We start from the raw sequence: 21,046 nt of genomic DNA on the forward strand, positions 1-21,046 counted from the left end.
GTGAAGATAAGTATGTAATTAATAAAGAAGTAGATTGGGCATGGCAGCTCATACCTGTAATTCCAACATTTTAGGAGGCTGAGGTGAGAGAATTGTTTGAGGCCACGAGATGGAGAACAGACTGGGCAACATAGTGAGACCCTGTCTCTACAAAAAATAGTAAAAAGTTAGCTGGGCATGCTGCCTCACACCTGCAGTCCCGGCTACTTGGTGGACTAAGGCAGGAGGATCCCTTGAATCAGGAGTTTGAGGCTGCACTGAGCTATGATTCAGCCACTTCACTCCAGCCTGGGTGACAGAACATAAACCTATCTCAAAAAGAGAGGGAGACAGAGAGAGAGAGAGAGAGAGCGAGAGAGAGAGAGAGATAGCACCTCTATATTAGCCCAAAGATGGATATTTAGTATTTTTGTAGGTGTCAAGCTGACTTTGCTTTTGTCTGTGCTTAGACAAAATTGTGAAATGACTTGCTTGTCTCATTTTATGCTTATGGACAACATATCGGAGGGTTACATTCTGTGCAAATCTGCCATAGGAGAATTATGGGGCCAACTGAACATGCCAGGCCAGCTTCCAAATGACAGATTCGGCTTCCCTTCCCTCCCTCTTTTCCTTCTCATGACTTGCTTAATATTACAGAGCTATTAAGAGTTGCAACCAGGAATCAAACCCTAACACTCTGTCTTCAGGATCCATATTACAATGGCTATACTTTACTAACAGTTTAGCTGATAACTCAATCATCTTTCTAATCCATTATCCTCAGGTAGTTATTTTATTCCATATATTTTAGCCATAATTGTATAAATTTTGGCTAGATTTTTGGCTAAATAATATTTAATAATGGCCTTCAATGTTCACATGTATTTAGGAAGGAACCATATTTTTCTTTGACTAGGATTCATTACATTGATATAGCTAAGAATCCTTGAACTCAAGTGTAAGATTTGGTTTCCTAGGTCAATTCTACCATTCCCCACATGCTGTTTGAGTCACCTATGTTCTTTCTTGAGATTGAAAAGAGTTACAATATATAGTTATACTGTGTTTTATACTTACCTATGTAATTACCTCTGCTCATGCTCTTTATTTTTCATGTGGAACTGAATTACCACATACTGTCCTTCAGTTTCAGTCTGAAGATCTTATTTCTCGTACAGCAACTCTGCAGGTGACAAGTTCTCTCAGTCTTTATTTATCTGGAAACTTCTTTATTTCTTTTTCATGTTTGAAGATTAGTTTTGTTAGATTTAGAATTCTTGGCTGATAGTCTTTTTCTTTCAGCACTTTGAGCATGTTATTCCTCCTCCTTCTGGCCACTATAGTTTCTAATGAGAAATTGCTGTTAATACCATTGAGTATCATTTGTGGATGATTTGTCACTTTTCTAGTGCTGCTTTCAAGATTTTGTTTTTGTTTTTTGACAATTTGTGATGGGTCCTGTTGTAGATATCTTTTAGTTTATCCTACTTGTCGTTTTTCTGAGGTTCTTAAATCTATATGCTGATGTTTCCCATCAAATGCTAGTTTCTGTCATTATTTCTGGTTCCTCACTTGATAAATAGTAAATATTTCATAATATTTGTTCACAATCCACTGATTTCCAAATTTCTTCAGAAACTCTGGGTTGATTTTCTGTTTTAGAGTCACCATAAACACTGTCTTCAAGATTGAGTTCTTAGAAGATTATGATAGGTAGAAAAGAATCTATGCTATTATAAACAATGATGACATTGAAAATCAGTCAATCTAGTAATAGCTTTTTTGTTACATAGTACTTTATTTGTCCACAAATAAGTGACCTTTTTTCTGATGCTCTTACCTATCAATGATTATTAAAATTCTCAAACTTTTATGCGGCAAAATTGTTAATAATTTAGGTTCAATCACCTCATATATGCCAAATTTTCACTAGATATCTAGAACAAATTTATTTCTGTATGTAAATTATGTTTCCTTTTTATAGATGGTATAAGCCATGGTATTTTCCACTTTTTTGGGGTCCCAGGATGAGCAATGTCAACTTTGCATATAACTGTGGTAGCTTCCTTTACCTGAGTAAACTCATGTGATTATTTTCTTCCTTTTTCTGCCTACCTTACATTTCTGTTACTTTAATTAGTTTTAATTAATACTTAAGTGATATTGTTTATTGCAGTAGTTAGATTATAACTTTTTATTCTACATACTTTATGTGTACTTTTAAAAATTACGACTGTATCAAGTATTCGGATGGATGAATTCTTCCAGTAATAAATAAAGGCTGAGCTTACATATTTTTAAATTGGAAGTTGTGGGTTTAATTATTGGCTCATATTTTTCTCTCAGGAAAAAAAGCAAATGTTATTGAAAAGTGGACTTTTCTGAAAATGATGATTAATGACCAATGATACTTCAACAGACCCAGAATTATAGAACTATTAGTTTAATGGTGATGCCACTGATCACTTAGGCAATATCGAAATGTATTGTTGACCCTAACTGCAAGTAACATGTTTTGGAGTGCTGCTAGGCAGAATTTTTTTAAGGCATTATCACAAGCCCTTGATGCATCTCTCACTTACCTAAACATGAAACATTTTGAGACCAATAATTAGTTCGGTTTTAATTCTTAACATTCACAGATTTTGATTTTACACTCTTGTAATTATGATGCCTTAAATGTAATTGGTTTTACAACAAGGACTTTAGATGACAGCTATATAAAGTTATAGGTTGTGTATCTTCACTTAGCAAATACTTTGTATGCTCCAAAATTCTAATTATCTGTAGATGAAAGAAAATTACAATAAATGTTAGCTTATAGGAAATTGCCAATTCAGGCCAGAAAGCCTAACTGGTTTAGCAAACAATATTAGTCAGATATCAAGTTCAAAACAACCAAATGTTATATTTAAAAAAATGTGTATTTTTAGGATAAGTTTATATAAAATTTCAGGCCAACTTTCTGTGTAAACCTTAAACTTCAATATTTTTAGATAGAACCCAAGTCTATGCCTGTACAAATGTAATTTTATAAACTTGTTATCACATATTTCCTGATGAATTTTCATATTTGTATTGCAAAATGTTGCTTAATTGTTAGAAACTACAACAGTTTGCATCTGATGAATTCAGTGTTGCAGCTACTGGTAATTCCAACTAGGCTTTTATAGTATATACATTTCTCTCTTTTGGTTGATTATATTATTTGGCAAAACTAATCCCCTAAAAAATTCCTTACAAAATAATTCATAAAAAAAGAAAATCAGAATGTAGGCAATAATGTGCCTTGTCAACATATACATGACAGCTATTTCCAATATGAAGCATAACCACTGGAATATAATCATAACGGTGAATATTTACTGTGCACTTCATCTGTCTGTTACTGTGCAATAGTGTTTTTCTTGGGTATTTCTGATATCAAATCCTGGTGGATTGCTAAATTTTGATTTTTACTCAATTTTTAGGATGGCTGTAATAAAATAAAATGTGTTTCCTAAGAAATTTGATAAAATTCACAGAGTTATGCACAAATGATAAAAAATACCACATTTAAGATACAGTTCCTTAAACCAAGATCCTAATAAGGATAACTTTAGTATAACAAACTATTACTGAGGATTTTCATTTTCATTGCCAATTTTTACATACTCAAAAGGGTTCTAGACTGGTACACCTTGTATGGAAAAGATTAGGGACTGAACAACTCCCACTTTTGTCTTCATCAGTACAGAGGCACCTTAAACTTCCCAGCCTCTCTTGCAGTTAGGTTGGAGCCATGTAACTGGCTCTGGTTAACAGAATAGAGGGAACATATTATTGCCTGGCCATGAAATATATGATTTTTCTATGATCTCACTCACTGTCTGGAAATGAAGTACTCCAAAATAGCAGAATCATATGATGATGACAACCTAGACCTTGGAATTCTTTTCTTGGATTGAATTGCTCAGAAAAATAGCTTAGCTAGAAACATCTGTATTGGACTTTGTGTAAGTGACAAATAAACATTTGTTGAATTAAGCAACCAAGATTTTAGTTTGTTATAGCAACTACCAAGTGCTACACTGAGTCATACAACTGGCACAAACTCAAGGTTTTCTGAGGAGTTCTCAAAAAAAGTAATGATTTCTGGATTAGAACATAAAATAAATATGCTTTTTGTGATTATTCTTTTGTTCTTAACATTTAGAAATCTTCCACTCAAAAATAATTATACAGTACATTTAGAAATGAAAATATATGTGCATAAAGAAGGTATATACTATTGCATCTAAGTTTTAATATGGTTTTTGAATAGTATTATAAGGACATATGTACATGAATTCAGCTCTTAGTTTTTTAATTAATGCACTTACACAATCCTCTGACAACGTTGTTTTTAAAAACAGCTGATAGTTTAGTTACAAATTTCCAGGAACTTAACAAATGTCATAGGGTAAACTGTGTGCTGTCTGTTAACACAGAGGGAGGTAAGTAGAATTTAGCACATTTCAAAGATAAAGCAAAAAGTTAGACAAACCGATAATCAAAATTAACTTTTGTAAACTATATTAGATAAATGCCCACCAAGACTTAATAGAACAAGGCTTAGAAATATCTGTAGATAAATGTATCAGTGAATTTACTGAGAAAGTTTACAATGACCATCTTTTCCAAAAGCATAGCATTCCTTATAAGTTTTTATATCTAGTTTGGGTATCACACAGATTCTATTTTCTTAGGCTATCATAGGAACTGAATCAAAGTTATTAGATTGGAATATTGGTATAGAAACCATTCCAAAGCTTCAAAGAAATGAATGAAATTCCTTATGTCTTGCAAAACAAAACTTTCATCTATTATTTTTAAAATGTCTGCATAAATGAAATCCTCAAAAATTACTTATAGTTACATTATATGAGAAGTTAAATTTGAGTTGAAGTTTTCAATTTCTCTTACAAAGGAACACTGAATTCTGTCACTAAATACTTTCCTGATATGCTTTTGGAAAATATATTCAAGATCCCATGTCTGTATTTTTTCAGGTCTTGGATTTACTCAGACTATGTTGATAAAAGAGAAATAGATTTCTTGCAGGAAGAATTGTACTTTCTGTGATAAAAATTTAATAGGCTAATATTTAATTATGTTGATTAGCAAATTTAAAAATTATGCAATATGAAGGATTATAACATCAAATAAAAGCAGAGATGAACTTTTTAGTTCAAAGATTCAGCAGCGTGTTCTATCACTTACTGTAGATTGTGACTATAAAGGAAATATAGTTTAGATGAGCTCTCAGTTCACACTGCTTCAGTGCATTACCATGCGCTGGGTGGCTTAAACAACAAACGTTTATTTTATAGTTTTGGAGGGTCCAAGATGAAGTCCCTGGCTGATCTGGTGTCTAGTGAGGGTACATCCCTGGTTTGCAAAAATAGCTGTCTTCTCCTTGTATTCTCACATGGCTGAGAATAGAGAGCAAGCTCTTATAAGAGTACTAATTTGTGAGAGCTCGACCTTCAGCACCTAATTACTTGCCAAAAGAAACCTACTAATACCGTCACATTGGAGGTTAGGATTTCAACCTGTGAATTTTTGAGGGACATAATCATTTAGCCCATGACACATACTAACTTTTTGAACAGTAAAAACTGGCCTAAAGATAATTATCTTCTAAAAATATCCTGACAGATGTGAAACCACATAGTAACATGCTTGGAACACATTTGGACATATGTATTCATAGAGTTCTATATTTGGGTACTTTCATAGAAATCTTTACCTTAATTTAATCGCTAAAGCAGCGATTATTTACTATATTAAAGTGTTTTTCTGCATCATTTCATTTCATCTTAATGAAAATTTTAGTTAAGTTTATTAAACCCATTTTATAGGTAAGGCAACAAAAGCTGATAAAGCATAAGTAACTTGCACAAATACATAGAAATTTGTAAGTGTCGGAGCCAGAATTCAGACCCAATTCTGTCCAAATCCCATGCTCTTACTCAAGCTTCTTATTTTATAGATTAAAAATCAGAACCTTAGAAGAAATAATTTACTTGAGGACACATGTCTAACCACTATTAGAGCACATCTTGTAACCTGACTATTCTGGCTCATATGCAATACTAAGTGTTGATATTTGTATGTTTAATTTACATAAAAATATCCATGAGAAATAGATCTTGATGACGAGAGAATTGCATTCATTTTTGATGAAAAAATAAAAGAGAAACATTAGTAAATAATATAATGGTCATAAAAGTGCAAATTAAATTAATAATGAAACATTATTGCACTATCAGAATACCAACAAAGTTTTTTTAAAGAAGCACATTTATAATATTTGTAAAATTACATTGAATCTGTTTTATATATAAAGAATGAAATAATTTTCTAAAAAACAAAATAAAGGAGGTGAAGTAGAATTATAGAAACACAGGTGTAATACATTATCTAGAGCTTAGTAGCAAATCCTCAGAAAAATTCTGAGTAAAAGGAAAATACACAAAAAATACTTAAATGTGACCAAATGATTTACCAGAAACAAATTAGAAACATCTACTAAGTGGTAAAATCTAGATTAGGACAAAAATGTCTGACCTCATCCACTAGTACCACTTGGGAGATTTTAGATAATGCAAGACAATAATATAAACTAGTAAGGATAAACTTAGAAAAAGGAACCAAATATCTGTATTTGCTTATTATAATTACATACACAAACAAGAATATTTATTACTAGCTAAATGATTAATATAATTTAATAACTTGTACTAATATTTTAATATTAAAATGTCAAATGTCAAGATAGAAATGCAAAATGTAATAGCTTCTCTAGCTAAATAGTATTACAGTTGGAAATGTATATCTAATTACAGTCAGAAATGTATGTAGAAATAGTATATTCAGTTAGAAATGGAAATGATAATAGTTGAAAATAAGAGTGTTCATGGCACCTTTGTTGAATATCAGTTGATCATATATGCATGGATTTATTTCTGTATTTTATATTGTGTTCTATTAGTCTATATGATTGCCTTTATGCAATACCATACTGTTTTGATTACTGTAGCTTTATAAGGTATTTTGAAAGCAGGTGGTATGATGTTTCCAACTTCATCCTTCTTTCTCCAGATTGATTTGGTTATTTGTAATCTTTTATGGTTCCATATGAAATATAAAATTGTTTTGTCTATTTCTGAAAAAAAAAACCTTTAGGATTTTAATAGAAATTTTATTGACTCTATAGGTCTCATTGGGTAATAGGGACATTTTTATAATATTATCTTCCAATCTGTGAACATGAGATGTCTTTGCATTTGTTTGTGTTCTTTAATTTCTTTATTTGGTGTTTTGTAGTTTTCAGTAAACAAGTCTTTTACCTTCTTAGCTATGTTTATTCTAAGTATTTTATTTTATATTTTTTAGTGCTGTTGTAGATGGAGTTGTTTTACTAATTTAATCTCTACAAAAATAGCATTGAAAAATTGGATATCCACATTCAAGAATAAAATTGGACCCTTATCTTTCACTGTACTTAATAATCAACTAAAAATGGACTAAAGACATAAATGTAAGAATTGTAATGTAAAACTCTTAGAAGAATACATACAGAAAAATATTTTCACATTTGTCTTGGCAATGACTTCATGGATGTGACACCAAAAGCACAGGCAACAAAAACAAAAATAAACCAGTGGGACTACATCAAACTAGAAAACGTTTGCACAGCAAAGGAACCAATCACCAGTGCAAAGGCAACCTATAGAATGGGAGAAAATATTGGTAACTGTGCATCTGATAAAGGGTTAATCTCCAAAATATATAAGACAATATTCCAATTCAATAGCTAAAAATAATAGCCCAATTTAAAAATAGGATAAAGACTTGAATATACATTTCTCTAAAAAAGACATACAAATGGCCAACACGTGTATTTTTAAAATGTCCAATGTCACTAATCATCAGGAAAATGCAAATCAAAACCACAATGAAATATTACTTCATACCTATTAGCATTGCTTATATTTAAAAAACACAAAAGAAAAGTGTTGACAAGGATATGGAGAAACTGGACTTTTTGCACCCTGTTGTTGGGAGCACAAATTGGTGTAGCCACTATGGAAAACAGTATGGACGTCCCTTAAACAATTAACAGTAGACCATTTGATCTAGCGTCCCACTTCTAGATATTTTCTACAGGAATTTAAATTGGGATCTCAAAGAGATATTAGCAGTACCATGTTAATTGGAGCATTATGCATAATAGCTAATATCTGGGAAATTATTTATAGATAAATAAATTAAAATATGTACATAAAATGGAATGCTATTCAGCCTTAAAAAGGAAATTCTGCAATGTGTAATAGGATAGATGAGCCTTAGAACATTATGCTACATGAAATAAGCCTGTCACAGAATACCCAAACCTGACCACTCATACGAGGTATCTAAAATGGTCAAATTTATAGAATTCAAAAGTGGAATGGTGGTTACAAGGGGTTGAGGCATGGGAAATGGGAACCTACTAATCCATGGGCATAAAGTTTCAGTTATACAAGATGAATAAGTTCTATAGATCTGCTGTACAACATTCTACCTATAGTCATCAATATTGTATTGTATACTTAAAAATTTGTGTTGAGGGTATATCTCATGTTAAGTGTTCTTATCATGATAATATAACATTTTAAAAAATAAGTAGAAGAGTGGCTCAACCACAGTCAGTCTATATTAAAACAACTATAAAAATTGTATTAAATAATATAAAACAAATAAATATAGACATATAATTTATCCTTTGATTAACAAAATGTCACCTTTTCCAAAATGTTCGTGGAATTTAATACAGCTCTGTTCAGCATTTTGGCACTTCCTATGGACTTCCAGCTAACTGGTTAGATACAAAATAGGTAAGATGATTTTGCATTCATATGAAACAATGAATACCAGCAATTTAGAAAAAATAATTACCAATTTAAAATATCAGCAAGAAACATAATATTACTACCAAAAACATAATTTGATTAGAAGAAAGGATCAAATCAATCCATATAATTATAGGATTTTCCTTGTGGACAAATGATCACTCTTACATGTCATTAGAGGGGGTAGAAAGTGTTACATTCTTTCTAGAATAAGCTCTGACAATATTATTTTTTTATTGTAAAGCATAACCCCTCTGATTCAGCAATGTAATTTTAGGGTTCTATTCTGTAGGAAAATAATTACCAAAAAATGAGTATTTATTTCATAACTTCTTTTGTTTGCCTTTTGAAGTGGCCTAGATCTAGAAACAACCTCAGTGAACATCAGTTAAGAAAGTATCGACTAAATAATGGAATAATTGCATTCTGGAAAGCTATCAAACTACCAGCAATGAGTTTGGTCTATTGTGACTACATATACTGGATTCCCTGGGAAAGTCCCAGTTTAGAATTTCCTTTCAAACACAATTTTTATTAGCAGTCTTTCTTGGTTTGGATACTAAAATGTAGTTATCATTGTTAGATTCACCTCTGTTGATACGAAGGTTTTTTCCCAAGTGTTTCCATACATATATAAAGTAGTTGTAAACAAAAAATTAAAAGTTATATGTAAATGTTTATATGACCATGGACAAAAGGATGGAAACATACTCCTCAGTTTGTCATTTTTGATTGTCAGGGTTTGGATTGAGGACCACATATGTCTTTGGGATTTAAAAATAATCTATAAAGAATATGTAAAGGGCAAAAAGATACTGAATAGCTGTCTTGGTTCTAAATTTATTTGAGACCTTCAAAGACCTTGTGCTTTTTTCATCTTTCAAAATATTCCATTTTGTAATAAAGTCTTCATTTCCTTGATGTAATTATATTATGGAGAATATCAGTTAATTTAAAAAATAACAATGGAAATGCTACTAATTTCAGAATTTATAACACATGCTTCATATTGTAACATAGTTTCAGCGTATCTTTTCGTTAGACCCATGATCTTATACCTGTTGCCATGCCCATTTGATAGTCCTTAGTAAGGGGAAAAACATACATTTGTTCAATACCTACCATGTGTCTGACACAGTATTAGGTGCTCTAAAAATGTTTGATATTATTTTACAGATAAAGAACTAAGGCTTTATGCAGTTTAATTTTTCTATCATTCCTACATGGAGGAAATATAGAGTCAATGTTAAAACTGAGGTCTGTCTGCTTTCCAATCATGTCCACTTTAACATACTGCTGCCCATGCATTTACATATCTGTTAGTTTTCATTCTTACACTATTAATGTGTTTCTTTCTACTAGCATTGAAAGCTTTCCCCCACAAGAATTGTTTTCATTGGAGTGGCAATTCTCAAGTAAAAAATGAACCTGTGTTTAGAATTATGTCACCTTTCCCAACACTGCCAAATGCACAAGAAACTATACATAGCACCAAGTTGTATTAGCTTTGTTTTAAGGAAACACAACCTAAGGTTAGAAAAGATAAATGACTCGTCCAGCGGCACGTTCCACATCACTCAGAGTTAAAAATAGAATTGTGAACAAGTTAAATCCTTTTTGGCTTTTTAGTTTAAAATGCTATTTATAAGATGTCAGTGATTATCTGATTTTAGATCATGGCTATCTAAATTTTATTGCTTGCCAGGACTGGTAATGATTACAAGACATTAGTATTTTTGACTTGTTGAAAATAAGATTTTAAAAAGGGTCATTCAATTAAGAATGAGTTATGTTAGTCTGCCTCCAAAATCATTTGGCATGTCCTTTATAGTATACATACTGATTGAATAATATGAAATATTGAACATAAAAGGACAGGAAAAGTTTTAATTATGTGTTATTTGCATGTACCATTATCTAATGGATAATTTGGCTAAATTTGGCCATTTTATCTGTAGCCATTAGATATTTTAAGATATATGCTTAATCTTTCAACAGACATTTATTGAATATTTCATATGTGACAGGCACTCTTCTAAGAACTGAGAATAAAATACTGAACATAACCAAATTCTTGTTTTCATGAAACTTACATTATATTGGGAGAAGATTATACTTAGAAAATATATATAATATTATATGGTATATATGATACATTAGGCAGTGGTAAGTGCTCTGAAGAGAAAGATCAGAAATTAAAGTTGATGGAGAAATGATCTTTTAAATTAGGGGATCAAGGCAGATCTCAGTTTGAATGTTCACTCTATATTTCCTCCATGTAGGAATGACAGAAAAATTAAACTGCATAAAGCCTTAATTATTTATCTCTGAAAGATTAACAAATACTTTTAGAGTACTAACATTGTATCAGACACATGGTAGGTATTAAGTAAATGTATGGTTTTTTCCACTTACTAAGGACTATCAAATGGGTATGCCTCTAGGTATAAGATCATGGGTCCAATAATATGACATTATACCTGAGACCTGAAGGAAGTGAAAGGTCTATAGATAGAACAATATAGGTAGAGTGAACAAAGAGAGTATAACATTATCTGAAGTGGATCATGCATGGGATGATTGATGATAAGTTATGTGTAGTTGAAATGAGTGAGTGAAAGGGGACATTGTAAAATATGGAATCAGAGTAATAGCAGGGGAAAAGTAAATGTGAGACCATAGAACCTTGGTAAGGACTTTAGATTTAATTCTGAATGAAACAGAAAGGCATTGGAGATTTGTAAGCAGAGGAGTGAGATGATGAGATGATCTGACTTAAGTTTTCAAATAATCACTTGGGTTCTATGTGCAAAAGAGATTTGGGGGACAAGGGCTGAAGTGAGATCATTTGGGAGGGCATTAAAAAGTCCATGTAAAAGATAATGATGGCAGATCCCAAAGTGACCCATAGATTCAATGCAGTCCCTATAAAAACCCCAGCTTGATGATTTTCAGAAAGCCACAGGCTAATCCTAAAATTCGTATGGAAACACAAGAGTTTCAAAGTTGTCAGAATAATCTTGAAAGAAAACAAAGCAGACAGACCTACACTTCCCAATTTCAAAACTTACTACAAAGCTGTATGGTATTGGGAAAAAAAGGGTAGACATATGTAACAATGGAATGTAATTGAATGTCCAGAAGTAAAACTTTATTTTTATGGCTAGTTGATTTTTTTTGACATGTTGCTGAGATAATTCAATGGGGGAAAGAATAATCTTTTCAACAAACGATGCTGAGATAATGGGATAGTTGGATCCCATTTTGAAGGATCCAACTTTGGATCCACACTTTGCACAAAAATTAACTCTAAATGGGTCATAGAGATTATAGACTTAATTGTAAGAACTAAAACTGTACAACTCTTAGAAGAAAATTTAGAAGTAAATCTTCGTGACCTTGGGTGAAGCAAACCTTTTACAGACAGAAAAGTCCAACAAAAAAATGAAACGAAATAAAATAATTTGGCCTCCATAAAAATAAAAAACTTTTGTGCTGCAAATGGCACTGTCAAGAAAGTGATGTGAATCCACAGAATGTAAGAAAATTGCAGATAATTTCTTTGACAAAGACTTTATACCCAGCATGTAAAAAGAAACACAACCGTGTAATTAAAAATTAATGAAGGACTGGAATAGGCCTTTCTCCAAAGAAGAATGGCTGATAAGCACAGAAAAAGGTACTCACTATCACTAGTTATTAGGAAGATGAAAATCAGAACAGCAGTGAGATAAGATTTCATACCTGCTATGGTGAAAAAAATATAAAATATAGACAATAATAAGTGTTGTCAAAGATGTGAAAAAAATGGTGCTCTCATACATAGCTTATGGAAATGTGAAGTGGTACAGCCACTTTGAAAACAACGTGGCAGTTTCCCAATAAGTTCAACATATATTTACTATATTACTGAGCATTTCTACCCCTAGGTCTATATCCAAGACAAATGAAAATATATGTACATGCAAAATCTTGTACATGAATTAAAGTTTGTACGAGCATTACTCATAATAGCCAAAAGGCAGAAACAACTAAAAAGTTCATTAACCAATGAAGGGATAAATTAAAATGGTATATGCATATTCTTGAATATTCAGCAATAAAAAGGAATGAAGTTCTGATACATGAAATAACCTAGATGAACCTTGAAAACTTTTTGCTAAGTGAAAGAAGCTAGAAACAAAAGATCACATATTGTATGATTTCATTGATATGAAGTGCACAGAATAGACAAATCTGTAGCAGAAAGTAGATTAGTGGTTGCTAGGCATGAGGAAGAGGGTGGAGAGGAATGAAGAGTGACCAGTAAATTGTATGTGTTTCTCTTGGGGGTGACAAAAACATTCCAAATTAGATTCCAGTGATGATTGCCCAACTCTGTGAATATAATGAAAAACAATAAATTGTTTACTTCCAAATGGGTAAACAGTGTTGTACATGAATTATATCCCAATAAAGCAGTTAATACTTTTTTCTAAGAGATGATGATGTCTGGGACTATCTTGGGAATATTGAAGGTGATAGGAAGTCTGATTCTAGATGCATCAGGGTAAACCATGACATGGCTAGCATTTAACTATTTTTTATTTATAAAAAGAGAATTTCAAGTAGTTCTACTTAACATTTTGAAGATTTATTTAGAGGTTTTTGATGTTAGGACTGTGTGATGACTCCTAAGGCTTAGGACCGAGGAATTATAAATATGAGCATGTCATTTACTGGAATCTAAAAGATTGAAAGTGGAGTAATTTGTGACTGGGATCAAGAGATTATTTTTAGGCATGTTAGCTCTACAGAGAGTAGAATATTATCAAGTGGATGTTCCAGTAAGCAGGGAGACAGCAGTTCCCTATTTAGGAGAAAGCGAGAGAAATAATTTGCTCTGACTGGACTCAAACATAGGTCATACTGTGACTAGGTAATGTTTTTTGCTCTTTTGGTAATATTCTTCCTCCAGAAACAGTCCATCTGTGCTGCCAATTAGATAAGATGTGACCAAGTCATCTTAATTCCTTACTAGAGAAATAAAGATCAAGATTTGAAAGTAGACATATGCCCTAAATTATTATTAGTCATTATATTTTATTCAACATGAGTATACTTTTTTTTAATAAAGCACCTACTCCGTAATCAGGAGTAGGCTTTGGGAATTGCAAAACAACTATAAACCATGGTTGATTTCCCCAAAGAAATTGTGGTTTGGACAGAATAATAGTCTGGCTTGCGCAAAAAAAGTCAGTGACAACCAAATGACAGAAATATAAAAGTACTAAGGGACCAGTATAGGATGTGCAATAGACTAGTGAAACTTAAATGCCAAGATGAGTGGTTAAAATCTTAAGAACTATGCCTGAGAAGAGAGAGAGAAAACCACCCTGAACAGGCACAGTCAGAGGATGTTTATGAAATGAGACTTCTTCTAGGCTTCAAAACAGAGCAGATTTGAATACATTAGTGGAAGAGAGACAGATAATCAAAATTGGAGAAAACAAATGTGAATATTAGTGAAAAGACTGAATTGCACATTGGCTATTTAGAAAACAGTGAATAAAAAAAACACTATCCAAAGGCCAGTATCCTGGGAGCACAATATGTAATACACTTACTTGCGTAAATGACCAGTCTGAATGGAGAAGAGAGTCCAATCAACTTCTAGTTTAAAAATAAAATAATAGTAACAATAATTTATAGGGTACATTCTTGTTTTTATGGACATGATCACAGGCTATATTTTACCATTTGTTGATAGGGCATAACAATCATCCACATTGAATATTTTATGAGCACGCTATACTACGGACTATTTAAAATCAGAATTACCTTAAAGCATTACAAACTGCTTAGTGAAATAAAATAAGATTCCTGACAATACAAAACATTGCTAAATATCAAGTAATTGGCTTCAGTTCTTATCATAATACATGTATAGATGAGGGGACTGGGGAATAAAAAGAGGCAGGATAGTTCAACTTGACATATATTCAGGTCTATCCACAATTTAAATTCAGAAATTTGAATCCCAAACATAAACCATCTTATCCTGACACTTTTCTATTTTTATCTTGTTTGTCATGATTTGCATTCTACCCTTATTCTCTCTCTCTGCCTTCCTCAAATATACCACACGCAACCCTGCCCCCACATAAAAGAATAAGGGGTGAGAAAGGTTAGCACAATTATTACTGTTCTTTTATCTGCTTTTAACTGTACAGTCAGTGCCTTGATGATAAACATCTACCTTCTTCATAGATGTGTGTTTTGTTTTCAGAATAGTTAAGATTGCAAAATACCTGTGTTTTATTTTTCTAGTTAGAGGGCAATTATCCATACATAAAAAGAAAACACGAATTCTTATTTTTTAACAAATCATTTTAAGTTTAAGATAATTAAACTCATCTGTTTGGTTAAGTTTTATAAATTTTTAAATTTTATGGCTCTTTTTCTGCTGGTTTTTAAAAGAAAATGGGTATTTTACACTATTTTTCACTCTGGACAAAGAAAAGTCTCTGTTATTTTTATTACTACCAAAATAAAGCCAAGCAAGGTGAGACATTATTTCCATTAAGTAAAGTCACTAAAGCACCAAATTAAGTAATTGAATTCAAGTAAAATGATATTGTTTTAACATTGTGTCCCCACTTTGCCTGCTAAGCATAGATTGACAGCTCAAAAGCACTTTGCTTAATGTTTTTTTACTCAAAATACAAAAACAGAAAATTAAATATATGCTTTGAACTAGGCAAATATGACTATAGAGTCCTTTTAACATGATAATAAGTAATCTTAGGTGAGCACCATTCTGCTCTCTAGTTTCATTAGTACAACTTTTGCATTATATATTTTAAAGTTGAAAAAACAAGTAATCATAGATGAATTGAAATGTTACGCAGATACATAGCTGCCTGTATGCTTGTGATATTGGCACAGTATATATTTTTTGCCAGTAGTGAAAATAATAGTCTTGCTGCTACTCTGGATTTTAGAACACAAGTTTTGGAGAAGAGGAAAGGGAACAATATTTGAGGAATATGCCATATGTAATATAATATATTGAAATGTTCATTTAAGAAACATGTATTCATTTTCTAATATGTGCCAAGTAATGTGAAAATGCTATAATAAAGGTTTTATAAAGTTATTTCTGAGTATAATAGAAGTATAAAAATATTAAAAGTATTGCTATCTTTAAAACAGTGGTACTTTGTGTTAACTCTTCTGAGAATATTAGAAAGGCTAATGATCATTCTCTCTAAAAGCAGTAGAGGGGGTGGTATCATAGGCATAAAAACACAGTATTTCCCATGCATTTTAGAAGTTCATAGAGGTTAATGCAACACAGAAGATATGATTTGGTATCCCCACCCAAATCTCATCTTGAATCATAGTTCCCCTAATCCCCACGTGTCATGGGAGGGACCTGGTGAGAGATAATTGAATCACGGGGGTGGTTACATTCATACTGTCCTCATTATAGTGAGTGAGTTCTCACAGGATCTGATGGTTTTATAAGGGACTTTGCACCTCCTTCGCTCAGCACCTCTCCTTACTGCCACCATGTGAAGAAGGACATGTTTACTTCCCCTTCTGCCATAATTGTAAGTTTCCTGGGGCCTCCCCAGCCCTAAAGAACTGTGAGTCAATTAAGCCTCATTCTTTTATAAATTACTCAGGCTCAGGTATGTCTTTATGAGCAGAATGAGAAATGACTAATACAACAGATAAAGATACCACTATCTAATGAATGACTATGTATAGAAGAGGAAATATTTGTGGAGCTTTGAATATAGCCCTTTAATGTGTTTTCCTCAATCTCATTCCTTCCTTAGGACCATTTTGACATATGAGATACAACAATCTTCTTCAGATCTTTGTGGGTGTTTGTCTATAGTTTCATATAACAATCTATGCAGTTATAGCAATTAACTTTTCCCCAAACACCTTATCATTGTTATTTAGGACTATAGAATTGCCCTTAAATCATTCTCACTTAAAATGTTACCTCCTTTTACTGCAATATACATGCCTAACTTAGAATCAGCTGCTTTTGCTGGTGGTTCCTTAAACATGTGTTATTTATAATACTATGTATGCCTGTGTTCCTTACTTCATTGTTAAGTCTTCCATGGCATAGATATTTACCAGGAATAAGAATAATTGACTTTTATATTTGTGTTTATATATCATTTTAATTTACATTTTCTTATTATTGTTGAATATCTCATTAATTATTTGATATTTTCATTTCCAATTCTACTATGACCTATTATAGCTCTTATCTATTTGTTTTCATTTATTTGTCCTTTTTTAATCAATTCATGTTAATTTTATCATGTCAGTTGTATTAAAAGTTTTCCTTTTATATATATTGGAAATAATTTCTTCAGTCCATCTATTGTCTGTTTTGTAATATTTTCAAATACCACCCCCTCGTTTAAAGTATTTAGAGCTGGCTGGGCGCAGTGGCTCAAGCCTGTAATCCCAGCACTTTGGGAGGCCAAGACGGGTGGATCACGAGGTCAGGAGATCGAGACCATCCTGGCTAACGCGGTGAAACCCCGTCTCTACTAAAAAATACAAAAAAAAGAAAAAACTAGCCGGGCGAGGTGGCAGGTGCCTGTAGTCCCAGCTACTCGGGAGGCTGAGGCAGGAGAATGGCATGAACCCGGGAGGCGGAGCTTGCAGTGAGCTGAGATCCGGCCACTGCACTCCAGCCTGGGTGACAGAGCGAGACTCCGTCTCAAAAAAATAAATAAATAAAAAAATAAAGTGTTTAGAGCTATCATTCCCCTTTCCTCTTTGTGACTTCTTGGTTTTCTTTATAATGTGTTATAGTTTGTTTTCTTTTTTTTCAAGTAGTTATTTAAATCATCTGAAACTTCTCTTCATATAATTCATGGATTAATCCCTCCTTCAACAAATCATGTATAACTAATTTCCCAAATATTATGTATTTTAAAATCTATTATTTAACCTTTGGTTTTAGATGCAAGCTTCTAAAATACAATTTTTGGTCTGTCTCTAGACTCTTGATGATTTGACTGTTGCTCATTTTACAGTGCCAGCTTTGTATTCGTTAGAGCCACTCTTGCCTTATTTATTTATTTTCCATATGTTTTGGGTTATTTTATGCACTATTTCTTTCAGAGCTGCAAAGTTTATTTACACTGGAATTAGACAAGTGATAATATTATTTATATTATTAGGAGAAACGAACTGCCTCCCATGACTAGAAATGTTTGCATCACTTGTTCAGAATACCCACTTTCCTAGTTAGTGTGCTTCATCCATCATCTTGAGCCAGTCCTCTAATAAGGCAATATTGATAAACCAAATTATCATTTCTTTTGTAAGAGTGAAATCAGTGCAAGACATGATATTCAAGCATGTTTTGCCTAAGTGCTGGGAAATATTGATGAAATATAACTTTGCCACAAAACTAAATTTACCTCTACTAATGCCAGATAGTTCATGACAAGAGACAGACATTATATCTTTCTTGGAGAGTGCTAGAAATATAGTGAAATATATATATTTTTAATTCACAGTATTCAGAATTCAGGTAGATTATCTTTCTTTTAGTGCAGGATAAAATAACCACATATATGCAATTGTGGTCATTGCTTTAATTTTGCTGTTATCACAAATTGATTATTAAGTTATGATCATCCGATATAGTCTGGCTCTTGTTCCCACCCAAATCTCATTTTTTAGCTCCCATAATTCCCTTGTGTTGTGGGAGGGAACCAGTAGGAGATGACTGAATCATGGGGGCGGGTCTTTCCCATGCTGTTCTCATGATAGTGAATGGGTCTCACAAGATCTGACGCTTTCAAAAACGAGAGTTTCTCTGCACAAACTCTCTCTTTGCCTGCTGCCGTCCATGTAAGATGTGACTTGCTCCTCCTTGCCTTCTGCCATGATTATGAGGCCTCCCCAGCCATGTGGAACCATAAGTCCAATAAACCTCTTTCTTTTGTAAATTGCTGAGTCTCGGGTATATCTTTATCAGTGAAAATGAACTAATACATCATCACTTTTCTCTAAGTTTTTAGATATCAGCATATTTATAATATGGGCTGGTTTATACTGGTGTTATCAGCAAACACTACATTTTTGCAAGGATTCTCATGTTATATTAATGGATTTGAAATATTTTCTTATTTTCTTATAAATCTATTTTCTGGAGATATTTAAGCATTCATGTATAGATTTTGGTAAGCTTTAAAAATTAGACGTTTTTCCATTTCTGGAACCATCCAATTGTATTCCTATTTGTTGCCAAATACAGGGCCCTCTTTTTCAGAGAAAATGGACTTCCAGAGAAAATAGAAATTCTGTAGTTCTACATAAGCCTATATGTGGACCAGTTTGTTGATATGTACTAAAAAATGTAATAAACATTTTCTGTGTGTGCCTGTTTGAGTGGCATATGTTTAACCTGCATAAAAATATACATTCTGGTGATCCCTCTCAATTTTTCCAAATGCTTTTCAGCATATTTTCACTCTCAGTTGCCTACATTTCTATAAAACCTTGGATTGCTTTGCATAATCCTTCTTTGAAAAACCTGATTCATCCTCCTTTTATTATATTCCATGCATGCCTTTCATCACCCCAAGTCTCAGGGAGGCCTATATGGTTGGATATAATTCCTCTGTCTTAGAAGTTTAAATTCACCATGTCTCCTATTCTCAGTACATTAAGAAGTAAACATATTTTGCCTTAAGCTTCTACATGCCATTTTTAAAGTTTCTCCTATGACGTATTGGGCTTTAACTCTATTGTTAATATTCTTTTCAGACCAAGGGAGGCAGTAAATCTAAAACAACTATCGGACCCACCTATTCTCCTGTGAAGAAAATTATCCCGTTAGTGGGATACTTTTTCTACTTGTCAGAGAGATTGTTATTCTTCACTGCTAATTCTTTATTTGAATCAAGGAGATCCCCTCCCTACCCTACCCAACTCCTAGAAATTAAAGATGCAAAAAGAAAACTATTTATTTCATTTATTGATTTCATTATAATGGAACAGTATATTTCTGTTTTATTTTCATGTCTTAATTTGCAGGTACTCCACTAGTTTAAACTGAGATGATTCAATAGCTGATGGTTATTTTTGTTACTATTGATTTGTTTCTTTTATATTCAAATATGAAACCTGGAACTCAATAAGTAAGAATTTTAAAACAGCTGCCAAATGTGTGCTTGTCCTGAGGATACCCAGTCGTGGCAGGGTCAGCCTTGGACACTGTGCATGTGCACAATAGGACTGATTTAGGGTCACTAGGACCCTTCCTGAGTCCTTTCTCTGTTCTCCCCAACACCACCCACCTCTTCATTTGGGAACATTATGAAGGAAATCACTTAATTGGAGGTAAACTTGTCTGAAATAAATCAAAACAATTTTAAGGGCTTTGCCTCTGGAATGAGACTGCTAGATTTCAAATCCTGGGCCAGCACTTACAGTCTGAGTTATCCTGGATAATTTATGAACCTAATATAAAGCCCCTAATGCCAAAAGTTCAATCAAATGAGAGCAGGAGTATTATTCAAAATATTTATCCTTTGGTAAAGCCTAAGCTCTGATCCTTTCGAAGGAATGCATTTCAGAACAGGATCCTAAGGATCCCTGACCAGTGAACCATCATGTATTTAGCAGTGGGGCGTTATGGGATCTGGAGCAGCTTAGGCGCTGGTAGGATAGTTAGGGTGCTTGGACAGTGATTATTTAACTCAACTGGTGAAAAAGTATTTCAATGTTTTAACTGGTACAGCTGAAGTAGAGTAACCCAGAACCATCACTGCAATTAATTATTTATAGCAGATCTTTCGCAGACACTTTTTTTTTTTTCCTAAGGAGAAAGAAGGGCAATGACATCAGAAAATGTTAAAGGCAGGACATAACCGGGACCACTGGAAAGGGAAACAAGAATTGGAACCCCCCAAATACATGTTGCCTAATTCACAGATAATCAGTGGTCATGGCACCAGCAATATCACATTCCATAGGTTGTTCCAGGGGCAAGATCCTTCTTGAGCCTCGCCTTCTTTTGTGCCTGTCTGACGGCGACTCCCCAGGATTCTCATAGATTTTGTGAACTACCAATTATCCATCTACTAAAAACCTTTTCTACCTAAGTTAAC

The 21,046-nt window shown here is 32.9% G+C and overlaps 1 protein-coding gene across 2 annotated transcripts in view; it reads left to right on the top strand.

The window, feature by feature from the left end:
• Nucleotides 1-21,046, top strand: part of CNBD1 (cyclic nucleotide binding domain containing 1) — a 585,185-nt gene that overhangs the window by 495,806 nt on the left and 68,333 nt on the right. The window contains exon 11 of one of the 2 annotated variants that reach the window (XM_025394781.1): nt 9,253-9,486. The exons of the other annotated variant lie outside the window; for it this stretch is intronic. Coding sequence (XP_025250566.1) covers nt 9,253-9,260 — 8 coding nt within the window. The 3' untranslated portion in view covers nt 9,261-9,486. Of the gene's footprint in view, nt 1-9,252; nt 9,487-21,046 lie in introns of those variants that run through there. 2 annotated transcript variants of the gene reach the window in all.

This window comes from Theropithecus gelada, chromosome 8, assembly GCF_003255815.1.
Source record: "Theropithecus gelada isolate Dixy chromosome 8, Tgel_1.0, whole genome shotgun sequence".
NCBI classification, from domain to species: Eukaryota; Metazoa; Chordata; class Mammalia; order Primates; family Cercopithecidae; genus Theropithecus; species Theropithecus gelada.